Here is a 14276-nt window from a genome sequence, read left to right as displayed (position 1 = left end):
TGGTGGTGTTTGTGTGGTGTTGTGTGTGTGTGTGTGTGTGTTGTGTGTGTGTGTGTGTGTGTGTGTGTGTGTGTGTGTGGTGTGTGTGTGTGTGTGTGTGTGTGTGTGTAGCTTGGGCTGAAGACTGCGTGTGGGTTCTCCTCTGACTGTAACAGTCTGTTAGCTATTCTCTCAGTCAACAGTGACATGATCATCTTCCACTACTTGTTTGCTGGATTCAACTGTTCCAGGTAAACACTTTTTCTCTGACTTTTATACCAGGAATCGTACCTTGCTCCATTGGTTTCTTTGACCTCTTCCTTTGGTCTGTCCATCCAGGGTCCCTTCATCTTCTTCTTCCGCATCGTCTTCAACAAGGATGCCAGGAAAGCCATGCACTACTGCTGCAGCCGCAAGCCCCAGGTCACATGATCAAGTCAAGCCCTCTGTGAGTCTCTTCCACTATATGGGACACAGTCATCCAAGCCTTAGTAGAACAGGAACTAGTACAGCTATGTACAGCTGTAGGCTCCATATCATACCTTTAGGGTTGGCCTTGTATTACCAAGGACATGAACTAAAGCATCAAACAAATAAAACAGAATTTGGGTGATGACTTACTGCCTATTAACTTATACCTGTCTTCTCCTCCTCAGTCATAAACTGTAACACCAGCTACATGGATGCAGACTGTACCACCTGCCGTTTGGAGACTCCAGTGTGTCTCTGAACGGCACCCTGCAATGGCAAGAGCCAGCAGAGCTACGTCCTTTGTCCTTAGGTACGGCAAGCCCAGAGGACATAACAACCCCATGGACACACGCTGTTCAGGGCCTCCTGCTCATTGTGTATTAGAAAAAAGTGTACTTTACAAATGAATTGAAAATGTAATATTTATGATGGTCTATTATGTACCGTAATAAGTAGAACAGCCCTTTCAGATCCACATAGTAACTTTGATTGAGGAGATGAGGCTTTGTGTTTGTACGTTTATGTCCTGTTACAAGTCCTGTTGTGTTTTTCAGGGATGATGGTGGCCTGATATAACAGCCAGGCACACATCGCTCTGAATGAACACGGCTCACTCTTCCATGAAACTAAAGAGCATTTAGATGTAGGTCTCCCATTCTAATGTCATTAGGATCACTGTGACTCCTTTATCAGAGAGGCATTCAGAGGGTTATTTCATTATGTAATATATGTATACAAAATATATATCTGTGCAATCTCATTGGTATCATCCTAACGTGTGTGTTGCAACAACAGATCCAACTCTGACTCGGACAGTGACCTGTCTGTGGAGACGACCAGAGCTCATACGCCTCCACACACTCCTCTGACAGCGAGGAGGAGCCTACCCACCAGAGGAATGCTGGGAAAGCATGGCTCCAAACGGTCCAAGAGACCCACCTTCACGGTATGACCTCACACTATAATCAACCCAGTCATCCACACTCTATACGGCCTCATACCTTTAATACCTACTCTCATGACCACACCACATGGTTTGTGTTCCCCTGCTCAGACGTTGCATGCATCAACCAATGGTTGCTGTTGGGCACCAGATTGCTATAATGTATGATGTGTTTAGCTGATATGTAAAATACCTATCTAGGCGTTGTAAGATTTGGCATGCGTCAGCAACGCTTTTGCAGAGGAACGCGCCCAGTTTGTCACCACAGCCCATCCACTGTGTGACCTCAGACCTTCTGATAATAGTGCTCCAACACTTCTGTTTTAACAGTTCACCACACCCAAACAGCACACATAGACCTTTAATAGACTACACTACACTGTATACAATTGTCCAGTGTAAATAAATCCACTTCTGAGCAAAACATGAATGTTATGAATTTGACCACAGCTTACACCATCATTTAATGCATCAGCATTTAAGATGTAGTCTTAAAATTGTGTCTGGTTGTTCCCCAGATAACAACCTGAGTAAGCTGTTACTGGCCAGTGGAGTAATTGACGACAGCCAGCAACAGTGAGGGCCTCGGGGAGCAGACAGGCTGAAGACAGAGTCTCTGGCCAACACTGAGTTGGGCCAGACTCGGGACCCCGAGGCATGCCATGGAAGGCCAGGACAAGGCAGGTACTATGGAAGGATAACTTGATGTGCTACTTCCCAGTCTTCCAACCTCAATGCACACCCACAGAAAGGTCAGCAACAAACCTAAACATCCACACTGCTGCAACATTCTCCACATGTTGTTAGTTCAACTGTATATCCTGTAGGGGCTTTCCAGAACTTAGGAATTGTTTTAGAAGATGTGTCTTCAAATTCAGGAATCCTGAAGAAGAAGCAGCTCTCCCCCATCGCGAGAGAAATGGTATCAACGCCATCCCTAACGAGCTGTCAAAGAACGCTCCGGCCACGCCTCCTCTCAGGCTCCTCCCAGTGAGAGCCGAGGAGCCGGCCAAGCCAGCCTACAAGATCAGCTGAATGGTGTCGGCATGAGCATCAATGCGGGAACATGGACGTGGACTCATCAGGATCAGAGTGATGTCATCCAACACAGAGCAACAAACACAAACCAAGTCCAAGCATAATACGCAGAATCACACGCTCTGTCTGAACTCAACCCAGAGCAGATCACAAACCGCAACACGTACAGTACAACACAATGTCATAGAATCAAAGCAACAGCTTTAGATGGAAGTTAAGAGATTTCTCATACTTATGTATTTAATGTTGTTTTATATGTTGTATGTATAGTTTATATGTATGTTAATGTTACATTTCTTGATCAGTCTGCCAGGTTGATGTATCTTGCTGCTGTCTTGACCCCCCCCCCCATCACCATTGTGTGTACCCTCTGTCCTCCTCTATGATATGATAGTTCACTGCTGGCTTTCAAAGGCTAACACATACAGCACCATCACATTCTCATCAATGAGACTCAGACACCAAAGATGTACACAACTTCCATGATCAGTGATTTTATTCTATTGGGAACAAAATACTGCATTTTAAAAATACTGTTAGTTCCATAAACAGAGGGACTTGGTAAAAGCTGATTTCAACAAGTTTTTTTTAGCTTTGATTGCTATTATACAAACTCGTAATGGCAAGTGGCTTAAAGCGGGAATCAGCAGTTGAAACAATAACAGTGTTATCTCAGCGCCTATTTCGTTAAAAAGCTGAGGGATGGGGCATAGAAATGTTAAATTCATAGATAGAGCTATGGATGCAAGGACTGACCATCCATGGTATCAAACGTATGTTTTAACTATGTTTTAATGCTATATTAGTGTTTGTAAACATTTACTTTGTTTACAAACATTGGAATGGAACAAGCTGATATGTTGGGTTGATGTTGTCACTAAGCTCCTGAGGCATTTCAAGTTCTATTCTTCAAATCAATAGGTACATATATTAAATTATAGGTCAAAAAATAGTTACAATATCCTTTTATTATGAAGAGTGTCTACAATTCTGAGTCTTGTAGTCTTACTAACCACCCTTCTCTGTCCTCTCTCTCTCTCAAAAACCATAGATTTCTATTCTTTCATTTTATTCAGTGAAGCACTTGATCCTCATTTGAAATCAGATCACAGTCTTCATGTCGATGGATCATCAGCCTTACAGCCATCCTTCACCCCTTACAACCAAACTAAGAATCGCATGTGTGTGTGTGAATAATTCTCATCATTTTTCCTGTTCCTTCTATTTTCCCTGTGTGTGTTGTGTTGTGTTTGTCACCGACACCACCCCCTCCCATCACCCTGTTTTCCCAGCAGCTGCCGTAACCATGAGCAGGCTGACGGAGGGGTGTGTCTTTGCAGGTCATAGAGCCCAGCCCTCATCGCCACGCCACTTTTCTCTGAGTGACAGGAGCTTGTGTGGAGACACAGAGCGTTGGACTTGTCCTCACCTGGAGATCCATGGAGTACCCTCTCTCTTCCCCCTCATTTTTTAGAGGGGTGCTTGTGTGTTGCGAGCGAGCACGAGAGAGAGAGAGAGAGAGACACAACCTCAGGAGTCTCTGCATGGCCCAGGCTTGAAGCACTGATGGAATGAGTCTCCCTCTTAAAAAAATATATATCATTGTTTGTTTACATACTTGAATCGATGCACTTTTTAAATATTTACACTGCCTGACCAGATGTGCTGGTAGTCAACTGGAGCAGATGTTTCGTTTTATGTGGGTTTTTTTATGTTTCAAATCCCGGAGATACGGAACAATAAAGTCCTCCTTTGGCTGCTGTCGTTTAGCTTTCAGATTTAAACTTTCAGGGAAATTCTTTATCTAATTTGTAATTTCAGAAAGGTCGCCTGTACAGTTGTTTTGTTTGGATTTAATTGTTCTACTGAGGCTGAGGCCAGTTTGAGTTTGCTGCAGTGTAGAGAGGACTCTTCTCCACTCCAGTCTCAGAAGCTGCCAGCCTGAGCAGTCAGTCCAACATGTCCCAGACTGAACAGAGAGGACAGCGATGAACAGCTCACCCAGCGAGGTCAGCACTGGAGGAAAGGGACTCCTGTTGGAAGTGTGGCTGGATAACTGATTGTTGACAGTGAGAGGCCATGGGGTCACTCGTATACATGTCCTATTGGACGCGCTCTGTAAACAGTTTCTCACTATGAAGGATGTTTAATACAAGCAACAGTACCTGCCAGCTGTCATCCACATAGAGGAGAACGCTGCCTTTCTCCACCACTTCGCCTTTGTTTTATACATCATCATTGGAGAAAAGAGTGTGCGTGTCAAGAATTTGATAACAAGATGTTTGATACATCTGGACTTTTGTAAATTGTTGGGAGCAAATTTTTGTATGGACACTGAATGCTCCCATTTTGTATATTTGCCTTCATTTGAATCAGTGACTAAATGACTTTGTATTTTATAGATTGAGTATGAAGGACCATGTTTTGTAAAATACTTACAAACTTGTGCTGTAATACTCTTTGAAATGTATTCCAATTTACTGTACAATGACATACACTAATACTTCATGCAACATATTGAATCATACTGCATAAACTGGACACACCTCAGAGTCAGTGCTCAAATACACCACTAATTCCAACTATTGAAAAGCAGTTCAGCAATGTATTGATGTGTAGGAAAGAAAACAACCTGTTATTTCTCTTGCATATTACTGTTTATGTGTGTAAACTGTAGATTTTTTTATCTGCCTTAAAAGGTCTTAACATTACTCTACAAGCACCAACACACAGCCTTCATCGGAATCATGTTTTATTGGAAATTTAATACACTACAGTTCCTGAGAGGATTGTCTGTTTGCACTGGTGCTCCCTAAAATGAAATGAACAGACATCTGAAGCATTCTCCATGATACAGTACCTCAACAATATGTCAAGGTTTGCCAATTGTTTCTGAAAATGTTTGCCTTTTTTTTTTTTTTACAAAAACACTGATATCAAGGTAATACAAGGTGAAGCTTACTAAAACATTGCTGAAGGTTATTGAATATCAGGCCTACAAAGAGTTCAACTCTCATTTTCATATTGCAGCCTATCATTACCACATTATTGGGATCCTAATTAATCACTTTGTTGAGCTTAATATTCAAACAGGTATGAGAGTAGCATAACACAATTTTCCTTATCTGGTTGGTACGAACAGTTCATATTGGAGCTCCAAGCAATAACTGCTATAAACCAAGCACTGTAGTAGGTTACTGATTGCAAAGCTTTAGTGATACCGGGTAGACTAGATGACTTGTATTTTTCTAAGATAAATGGCTTTCTAAAGGAATTCTCCAAAATGCAATGAGTAAAACAGAATGCTTTTAATACAGGTTATTGTTTGTATCCTTCAGGGGAAATGGCCTCCATATCTCAACGCAACATTAGGCCCAGCAGTTGGTAGTAATCGAGGCTTTACTACGGTCCAGTCTATACAGCCTCTGGTGCCAAATGTGCTGAATTGCTACCAAAACACAACTACAAAATCAAAATAAAATGTATTGGTCACATATACGTGTATTGCCGTGTAGCAAAATGCTTTAACTTCAAGAAGAATCAACAGATTAGTAATTTCTATTCAAATCTTTATTCTTTTGTGTCGTCTGTTTCAAGGGGACACTCCTTGCAGGTAGAGCATTCTCGTCTTTAGTAGCTGAGGCTCCACTGCGCCAACCCAGCATAGCAGACAGCGCCCTGCCCCACCCCACCAGGGTCGCCAGCACTCCTCCCTCTGGGGCCGCTCACTGTGCCTAACCTTGGAGGATACCTGGCACTTCAGGCTCTCAATACGCTCATGGAGCTCTTTCGTCAGATGATGGCTGGCGCCCAACTTGTACTTGTAGTCTACAGTAACACAGAGAAAGTACGGAGATGGAGAGGACTTTCTTGAGTTTATATGTCAGATAAATTGAAGTGTAGGGACACTTTGACCAGGGATTACCATTCTCAATATTTTGTAGAATCTGCAGGGTCTCCTTCTCAATCATACACACCATAGGGGGAATCTGAAGAAGAGAGCTGCATGATTCAGGTCATGACATCTAATATGCACAATTAATGTCATCAGCAACTCTCACGACCAGCATTATCCTTTCTACCATTGAGTCGAGGTGAAGGAATAAGGTTGGGGTCTTTACACTGGTTTTGCAGTCCAGCTCATGCTGCATGATCATGGCCTTGCGTTGCGGTCATCGGTCAGGCAGTTGATGTGGTAGCCTCTCCGATGGGCCATCTTCCACTTGCTGATATACTTGGTGGTGCCCCAGATAGAAAGCATCCGGGCAAAGGAATCTCCTCTGTGGCGCACAACAATGGTTACTAACATCATTGGTGCTTATTCAGTGTACTCTAATAGAGGGGGAGAAATACTGGTGATAACACTCACTACCCTTCTCCTTGGGTTGGGCTGCAGTCCTGCCTAATGAAGAGGGACACATACCTAAACTGTATGTGATGACATCCCTGATATCAATTATACAGTTGTCTGGATTGGACCAAACATTACGATGTCCTTTCTACCAAATTACCTCTTCATCGTTCCTCTTCATCCACACCCTCTGACGCCGCGCACTCTGTCGCTTGTCTGACTCACTCCGGTCCCCCACAAAAGCCATCTCTCCTCCTCCTCCACTCTGTGAGTCACTGAGACCAGAGTGCAAGCATTTGCTCATGCTTTGGTATTCCAATTGTATGAGCTATATTCACTACTGTAGTGACCATATCATGGACTAGGTGATACACCATTGTATTTCTATGGACTACTTACTCCAATGGTGGCTGCGTGCAGTGTGAGCCGTCTTCCTCTTTCTCCATCCAAACCTCTGGATCACATAAGTATAGTGTAGAGTCTTCAGTAACTTAAATAAACATTCAATGCCAATACAATTATCATGTACACTACGTATTATAGTTAACAAATGCGGTCATTTCTTACCTACTTGGTACACAATGGACAGGATAGTCTTGTTGCTGTTCAAAAGCACTTGAAAAATCTGTTGTCAGCTGTGACACGTCTCAGAATGCCTCAGTTCCAGAATCTTAATATTAAATATTCTTACCATCCTAAATTTCTTCCAGGTGTTGATTCATGTCATCGTTTCCATCCACATTGTTTTGTCACATGTGCAACAGGCATATAGCATGCATTCATCTTTCTGTTAATGTGGACAGTCAAAATTTGCCTGGGGTCGTTACCCTGCTGCATCTAATCAATGATAAATTGATTTATTATCAGGGAAATAGCAGTATCTCTAAGGCTTGAGGACGGTGCTGGGAAGATGCTAAAACAGAACCCTATTTAAGAGAGGGAAACAATTGATTATTTGTCAAAATCATTTTATATAAAAAAGAAATGAATTTCATAGATGCATGAATACTCTGATAACCAGTTTAAATACAATCTAAAATTAATATTTGTATATATATATATAAATAAAAACTGTTTTTTAAAGTTTATTTTTTTAAACTATATTTCAAATGTTTAACTGTAACAATCCTATGACCAATCAGCAATTAGCATGCCAGCTAAGTCGGAAGCATAGTCTGCTAGAGTTTGTATACTCTCTCAAATACACACGGCACAAACACGTTTGTCACGTGTCAGCTTAAATAGTGTATATATATATATCTCCTGTAAAGGAAGAGGAACTGTCTTTGACAATCTTTATTATTGGTCATCTCTTGGCCTTCCAGAACAACACTGTCCTTTTCCATAAATACAACAAAAAATTTTTTGGGGACCATAATCCTTTGCAACAGTCTGTGTCCTCTCTGAGTTTCAGATTGATCCTCCAGGCTGCTGCTCTTCTGATCTGCCACAATTGCAAAGCCGTACCATGATGTTTGCAGGCTGGGCTCTACGATGCCGAGCAGGGGTCTCTTGGGAAGGGTCTCCATTCCAGCAGGCCTCCATCAAGTGCCAGCATTCCTCATCAAGTTGGCCAACCGTTCACGTGTCGCACGCCTGTAAACAACATGGGCACAAATGAGGCCCGGGCAGCTCTCAGTCCAATTCAGGTCACACACACACACATCACACATCTCATCACACAATAGCAATCCTGGATAAAAGACAAAATGTTTACAACAAGCTATTTTGGTTTTGATCATATTCAGTCAGTTTGAATTAGTATTTTAGCTGTGGGTTTGCACATCACCTTTTTAACATTATTCCACAACTGGCCTTGCTGGAGCATTTCTCAAGATCTGGGAGTTTGACGGAGCCAGTGCAGAGGTACCAGAACAGGATTCCAAAGGCATAGACATCCACAGAATTATCGTACTTTCCTGAGAAAGAAGTGAGATTTGGGGTTTAACCAAAGAGTCTAAATAAGAGATGATGCAGCAGTGTGACCGAGAGCAGGATAGCTGACCTGTGGAAGAGCTCGGGGCCATGTGGATGGGGGTTCCTACGATGCTGCCGGACATCATTGCCTCTGGCTTACAGAAGCCCAGGTCTGTGATCTTGGCCCGGTTCTGTTTGTCCAACTGGGAGGGACAGACAACAGACAGACGAGGAACACTTTTGGCAAGACGTGAAACTTCAGGACCATAAATATTGGTTTCTCAGGGAATACACAGTCAAAAAAGCATACCCTTGAGTCTTCTATACAAAGAAAGTAAGTGATTTTTACCCCCCAATTGTCAACTCAAACCTAAATTCCAAAAAGGTTAATACTCGGAGCATCCAATGCCCAAGAACATTCAATTCATGAGGGAAGTTAAATATTTTTCCATAACTCTGTCCTAACAATACAGCCATGTGTTGTAGCCTGTGACCTCCATTTTAGGAAAATGCAAACATAGTATGTCTTCATTAACCATTGCCCTTATTTTCACACATAGTTGAGTCAAGAGACACAGCAGAACAGTGACATATGAGCCAACCATCATACTGTGTAGGCAGGGCTGGCTATTCTTACACAACCAAGCAAGCAACACAGGTGGAAAATGATGGAAATAATGAGGAATTCATTGGTGTGCGGTGTGGAGCTTTCACTGAGCCATGACCACAGCAAATCAGTACATTATGCACACACACACACACACACACACACACAGGTTAAATGAGAACACCACAAAGGTTACATTGGGATAAGTGCGTTTTTAGAGTTTAGTGAATTGGCAGCTTCACTCTCAATTCAATGACACAATGCACACTCTCCGTTGTCCCTAAAGTGCGGTAGTCATGTATCCTTGGGGTACAACAGCATGCCTGTGTTAATGACAGAATGAGTGTAGTTTCCCTATTGTTTTTATTCAGGCAGCGGCAGGACACTCACACAGGGGGCTCTTTCTTCTCAAAGCTGTGGTGTCTCATGGAGCAGGATGCTCTGGAGGCCAGGATGTACAGGAAGATGTTCATCTGGAAAACACAAACAATGTATTAATGCACCATAATAATACATAATAAGCTACTAATATTGAACACAAGCTACACAAAGATTACACACCAACCACCATATCATATGAGTATAACATAATACACTGTATTAGAGGTGGAGTGTACTCACAAACACCACCATGGCGATGGGCCCTGCCAAGCTCCAGATCAGAGTGTCGTACATGGACAGCCAGCAGAAGTCTGGGTTCCCATAACCCTCTGGGTCCAGTCCGACCGCCAGGCCTGGACAAAAAAAATAAAAATAAAAAAAAATAAAAAAAACACTAGTAACTACCAGTAACTAGAAAATAACTACAGTCTAACTGGATATATGATGAGTTGGCATTGTGCGTCTGTGTGTGTGTATTGTTCAGACCTGTGATAACGGCCGGCACGCCCCAGCCGATCATGTAGTAAAAGCGCATGGGTCCGTAGTTGATGTCTCGTATTTCGCTCAGCATGCGGTAGACATGCAGGCCCTCCAGGAAGAGCCAGGAGAAGGTGCACAGGTAGAAGAAATGCAGCAAGATGGCAATGATTGTGCACACGAACTAGACACACACACACAGACAGATACAGACACACAGAGACAGAGAGAGCATATAATACTGGATATGACAGGCCTCAAAATGGGCCGAATGCTTTGCTTATCTTTTCCTTTGATTTGAATCAGATTTATATGTCAGACACACCTATTCCAAATACAAATGAGAGGAAAGGTAGGATATTGAAAGTGAAGTGCTGAACAGAGGTAGAGAGGGACACGAGGTCAAATACAGTATTAAAGGTAGATAGAGAATAACTTTGTTCCAGTAGTTTACCGGGTTGTCTGGCAGGTTAATGCCCAGGATGAAGGTGAGTTCGGAGATGAAGAGGGCGGTGGCTCCATTGTTGATGATACTGGTCTTGTTGCAGTGCATGGCCCGCAGGCAGAGGAGGAAGAGGGTGGTGAGAAAGAGGAAGACCAGGGTCACACCCACCGTGCTCCACGTCACCAGCTTCACGGGCAGGATCTCACCGTTCTGAAAAGAGAAGAAGAAGGGGAAGTTTAAATAGAGCTTTTTCTGGTCATTATAGTGAACAAGACCACTTTTGGGTGTGGCCTGTGCTGCATTGAGGTATCTATGTGAAGTTTACAATGTGAAGTCTATATGGAGTAGTTTTGTAGTGTTGTATGCAATGTTAGGTCTGAAAGTATGAGGGGAATGTTGTGTGGTGTTGTGTTTTTGTGATACATTGTGTAGCCCCTCTCACCTCTCTCCTGGAGACATCCATGAGGACAGCAAAGCTGGTCATGTGGTAACACTGGCAGCTGATGTGAGTGTTGTTCCTGAACACCACCTCACAGCCTTTAGCTGACCAGCCTCCGTTCCCCGCTCTGACAAACACAATAAACAGTCAAACAATGCAATGGTGGATTCATTGGTTTCAACCTAATCCTTTATAGAGCCTTTCTAAAAACCTTTGTTTCTACAGCTCAAAGTTCAAATAGCTAGTGTGTGTGTGTGTGTGTGTGTGTGTGTGTGTGTGTGTGTGTGTGTGTGTGTGTGTGTGTGTGTGTGTGTGTGTGGGTGTGTGTGTGTGTGTGCGCAACTCACAGTATGGAGTGGTTCCAGAAGACACAGATGGGTTTGGAGCGGTCCTCAGCGGTGACCATGCGGAACTGCACAGTGATTGGTTTGTCCAGGGTGTGCTGCAGCAGCTCCTCGTTGTCATGGACCGTGATGCTGACCACAGGGGTGTTGATGACAGGACGCTTGGGCACCCTAGTGGACGTCACACAAAACCATCATTAAATAATACTTTAGCATAAAAGACAGCAACCTATTCTTTACCATCTTCTCTTCCTCCCTTAACCCCTACACACACACACACACACACACACACATAAATAAAATATACATACATATTTTTTTTACTCAAAAATCATACAATGTGATTTTCTGGATTTTTGTTTTAGATTCCGTCTCTCACAGTGGAAGTGTACCTATGATAAAAATTACAGACCTCTACATGCTTTGTAAGTAGGAAAACCTGCAAAATCGGCAGTGTATCAAATACTTGTTCTCCCCACTGTGACGTGATGTGTAATAGTGATACCAGTTGTGGGAGAAAAGCTATTTCGATGAACACTGCGATTTTGCAGGTTCTACTTACAAAGCATAGGTAGAGGTCTGATATTTATCATACGGTAGATTCAACTGTGAGAGACGGAATTTAAACAAAAATCCAGATAAATCACATGGTAACGCATTTAAAACTAATTAATTTGCATTTTAGTTGGCATGTCAATAAGTCTTTACAATCATTCTAACACCAGTATGGAAATTTCCGGCTCTAGCACAGCCTGTTAGTTTTTCTTTAGAAGGCCTCCTGTTCTCACCACTCCTACTGATAAGCTTTAAAACTTGGAAGCCTGTGTTTAGTAGTATACTTAACCTGTTATATCTGACCCCCTGCGCATGTGAAGTAGCAAAGACTAGAATCCACACACAATCGACTGACAAACACAGATTATCCAACCATCTTCCATCACATTGCGCCCACAATCGACGCTAGTAATTGACTGGCATATAGCAGATATTGTCGCAACTCTTAGGAGACTCTTAAAAAATGGTGGTGAATGCACTCCCTGGACCACTCAGGATGCAGGAGGTAGAGTGTTTGACGGGATATTAATATAGGTATTTGGCTAGGCTAGGCTAGCTGTGGTGAGTAGAGTTACGAATGTCGAAACTCAGCTGTTATTGAGCGCATTTTATTTAAGTATAGAATTGACGGGACACAAAGTTTAGTTGACACTGGTGAAATAGGCCTAGCTGTTCGAGATGGCAACAATGTCAATTAGCAGTTATGACTCTCTGTTTGCAGTGTGAGAGCATGTGTTATATGAATTGTTTCTAGATTAGTGAGAAGGTTTGGAGTGATACGTAGTCCCAGGAACTTAGATACATCTCGGGCAAGTAGTTAGGTATGTTCAAGCTCGAAGATTGAGAGAGTAAGCATTCTAGTGGGTCCAGATAGTTTCAAATTTATAAGTATATATCCTTTTATGGTACTACCGCGAATGTCTCGTGTCATAGAGAATGTAATATTCCTTTAGAGAGGACAGAGGAACGAACTAACGCACAGAGGGAGGGGAGCCCGGCCTAAAGGAGCTCCTGTCGGGGGTCAGTCAACGTCAGTCTACTGGAGTCTGAAATTAGCACCGATGACACAATCAGCTGGAGGATCTGAAGATTTGTGAAGGAAGGCGTATTACTTGTAAGAGTTAGTTCTTGGAGGTCGTGGATAGTATTAACAAAAGATAGTATACTTTTTAGCTATTGATAAGTAATCGCTCTGATCTACGTATCTAGGCGCACGGACTGGGAGGGGCGGAGAATGGGATAGGAGAATTGAAGGACTAAGCGGCATGCCATGAGGACAAAATCCGGATTAAAACACAACAACGAGGGAAGAAGGCAATGGCCAGGGGGGTTAGGTAGTGGAACAGGAGTGAGCAGTAGCAGCTTTGTTGTGAGGAGCAAGGCTGCGCGTCATTCGGCGCAAGAGTGCCGGAGAATAGAGAGCACAAGAGTGAGACTCTGCGAGCGTCGGGGATTAATATATGGCGACGAACGGAGTGGGTGAGTCTAGAGGATGTCTTTCATTAGGCTAGGGCTCAATTAGATAATGTTTGGATATTGGTTCGTTCTGTAGACTAGTCCTGAGCCACCTTATCTGCCTTTACTTTTCATGAGGACAACATCCCAGTGGGACATCTCGTGGCTTATGGGTGTTTCGGTGGGTACTTTCAACATCGCGCGGGCGATAGGGACGAAGGCGAACGTGGAAAGAACAGGAGTGCGTTCATGCGAGTTTCAGGGCATTCTAGGAGGAGGTAAAAAACATTTTAGATATGTTCGCAGATTAGGGTGCTCGATGATTAAAGCGGAATTTATACTCTGTGTGTTGGATAAACTAAAACTAGGCCTTGTTAATCACAATAGGTCTTCTGGTTTTGATGCGTGTATTATTAGGTATGGATTCACTATTCAGGTTCAGTGTCGGCCTTCAGGCACGAGCCTCGCTAAGACCGGTAGGTTCAGCCCAAAAGGTAGATTTCTTTTGGGGGAGGGGTGACTTCAGGTTTCTGTTTGGGGAAATCGGGTAGCCAGCGGACTCGAGGCTGCCTCTCCTCTCTAGTGGAGAGGAATAAACATTTTACCTGCACTTTACTGTGGTGGCAGAGCTAGTTTTGGTATTGGCAGGAGCTTAAGAGAGAGGCTGGGTATGGCTATGTCGGAAGAGGTCAGGTAATATCTTACCAAGCCTAGTGCTGTTTGTTGGAGATTCGCAAGTATGAGTCATTGGGTGTGGGTATGAGCTATTAACTTTAGAGTCAGAGAGACATATTTAGCTTAGTGTCATGCCAACGCTGATATTTCCTGATCTCGAACTACCATTGGTTGCTCTTCTGTTAATCTTGAATGGTTA

At 43.1% G+C, this 14276-nt stretch overlaps 2 protein-coding genes across 2 annotated transcripts in view; one reads left to right on the top strand and one right to left on the bottom strand.

Annotated features, from left to right (window-relative positions):
* Positions 1-411, top strand: part of LOC111970056 (dual serine/threonine and tyrosine protein kinase) — a 38914-nt gene extending 38503 nt beyond the window's left edge. The window contains exon 15 of the mRNA XM_023996548.2: positions 319-411. Coding sequence (XP_023852316.2) covers positions 319-411 — 93 coding nt within the window. The remainder of the gene's footprint in view (positions 1-318) is intronic.
* Positions 412-9452: 9041 nt separating this feature from the next.
* LOC111970591 (cadherin EGF LAG seven-pass G-type receptor 2-like) overlaps positions 9453-14276 on the bottom strand; it is a 109089-nt gene continuing 104265 nt past the window's right edge. The window contains exons 20-25 of the mRNA XM_023997405.2: positions 11396-11563; positions 11052-11175; positions 10619-10819; positions 10174-10348; positions 9928-10040; positions 9453-9779 (exon numbers count right to left, since the gene is read on the bottom strand). Of these exons, the coding sequence (XP_023853173.1) occupies positions 9693-9779; positions 9928-10040; positions 10174-10348; positions 10619-10819; positions 11052-11175; positions 11396-11563 (868 nt within the window). The 3' untranslated portion in view covers positions 9453-9692. The remainder of the gene's footprint in view (positions 9780-9927; positions 10041-10173; positions 10349-10618; positions 10820-11051; positions 11176-11395; positions 11564-14276) is intronic.

This window comes from Salvelinus sp. IW2-2015, linkage group LG11, assembly GCF_002910315.2.
Source record: "Salvelinus sp. IW2-2015 linkage group LG11, ASM291031v2, whole genome shotgun sequence".
Taxonomy (NCBI): domain Eukaryota; kingdom Metazoa; phylum Chordata; class Actinopteri; order Salmoniformes; family Salmonidae; genus Salvelinus; species Salvelinus sp. IW2-2015.
Note: the sequence above shows the minus strand (reverse complement) of the source record. Positions and strands in the feature narration are given on the sequence as shown.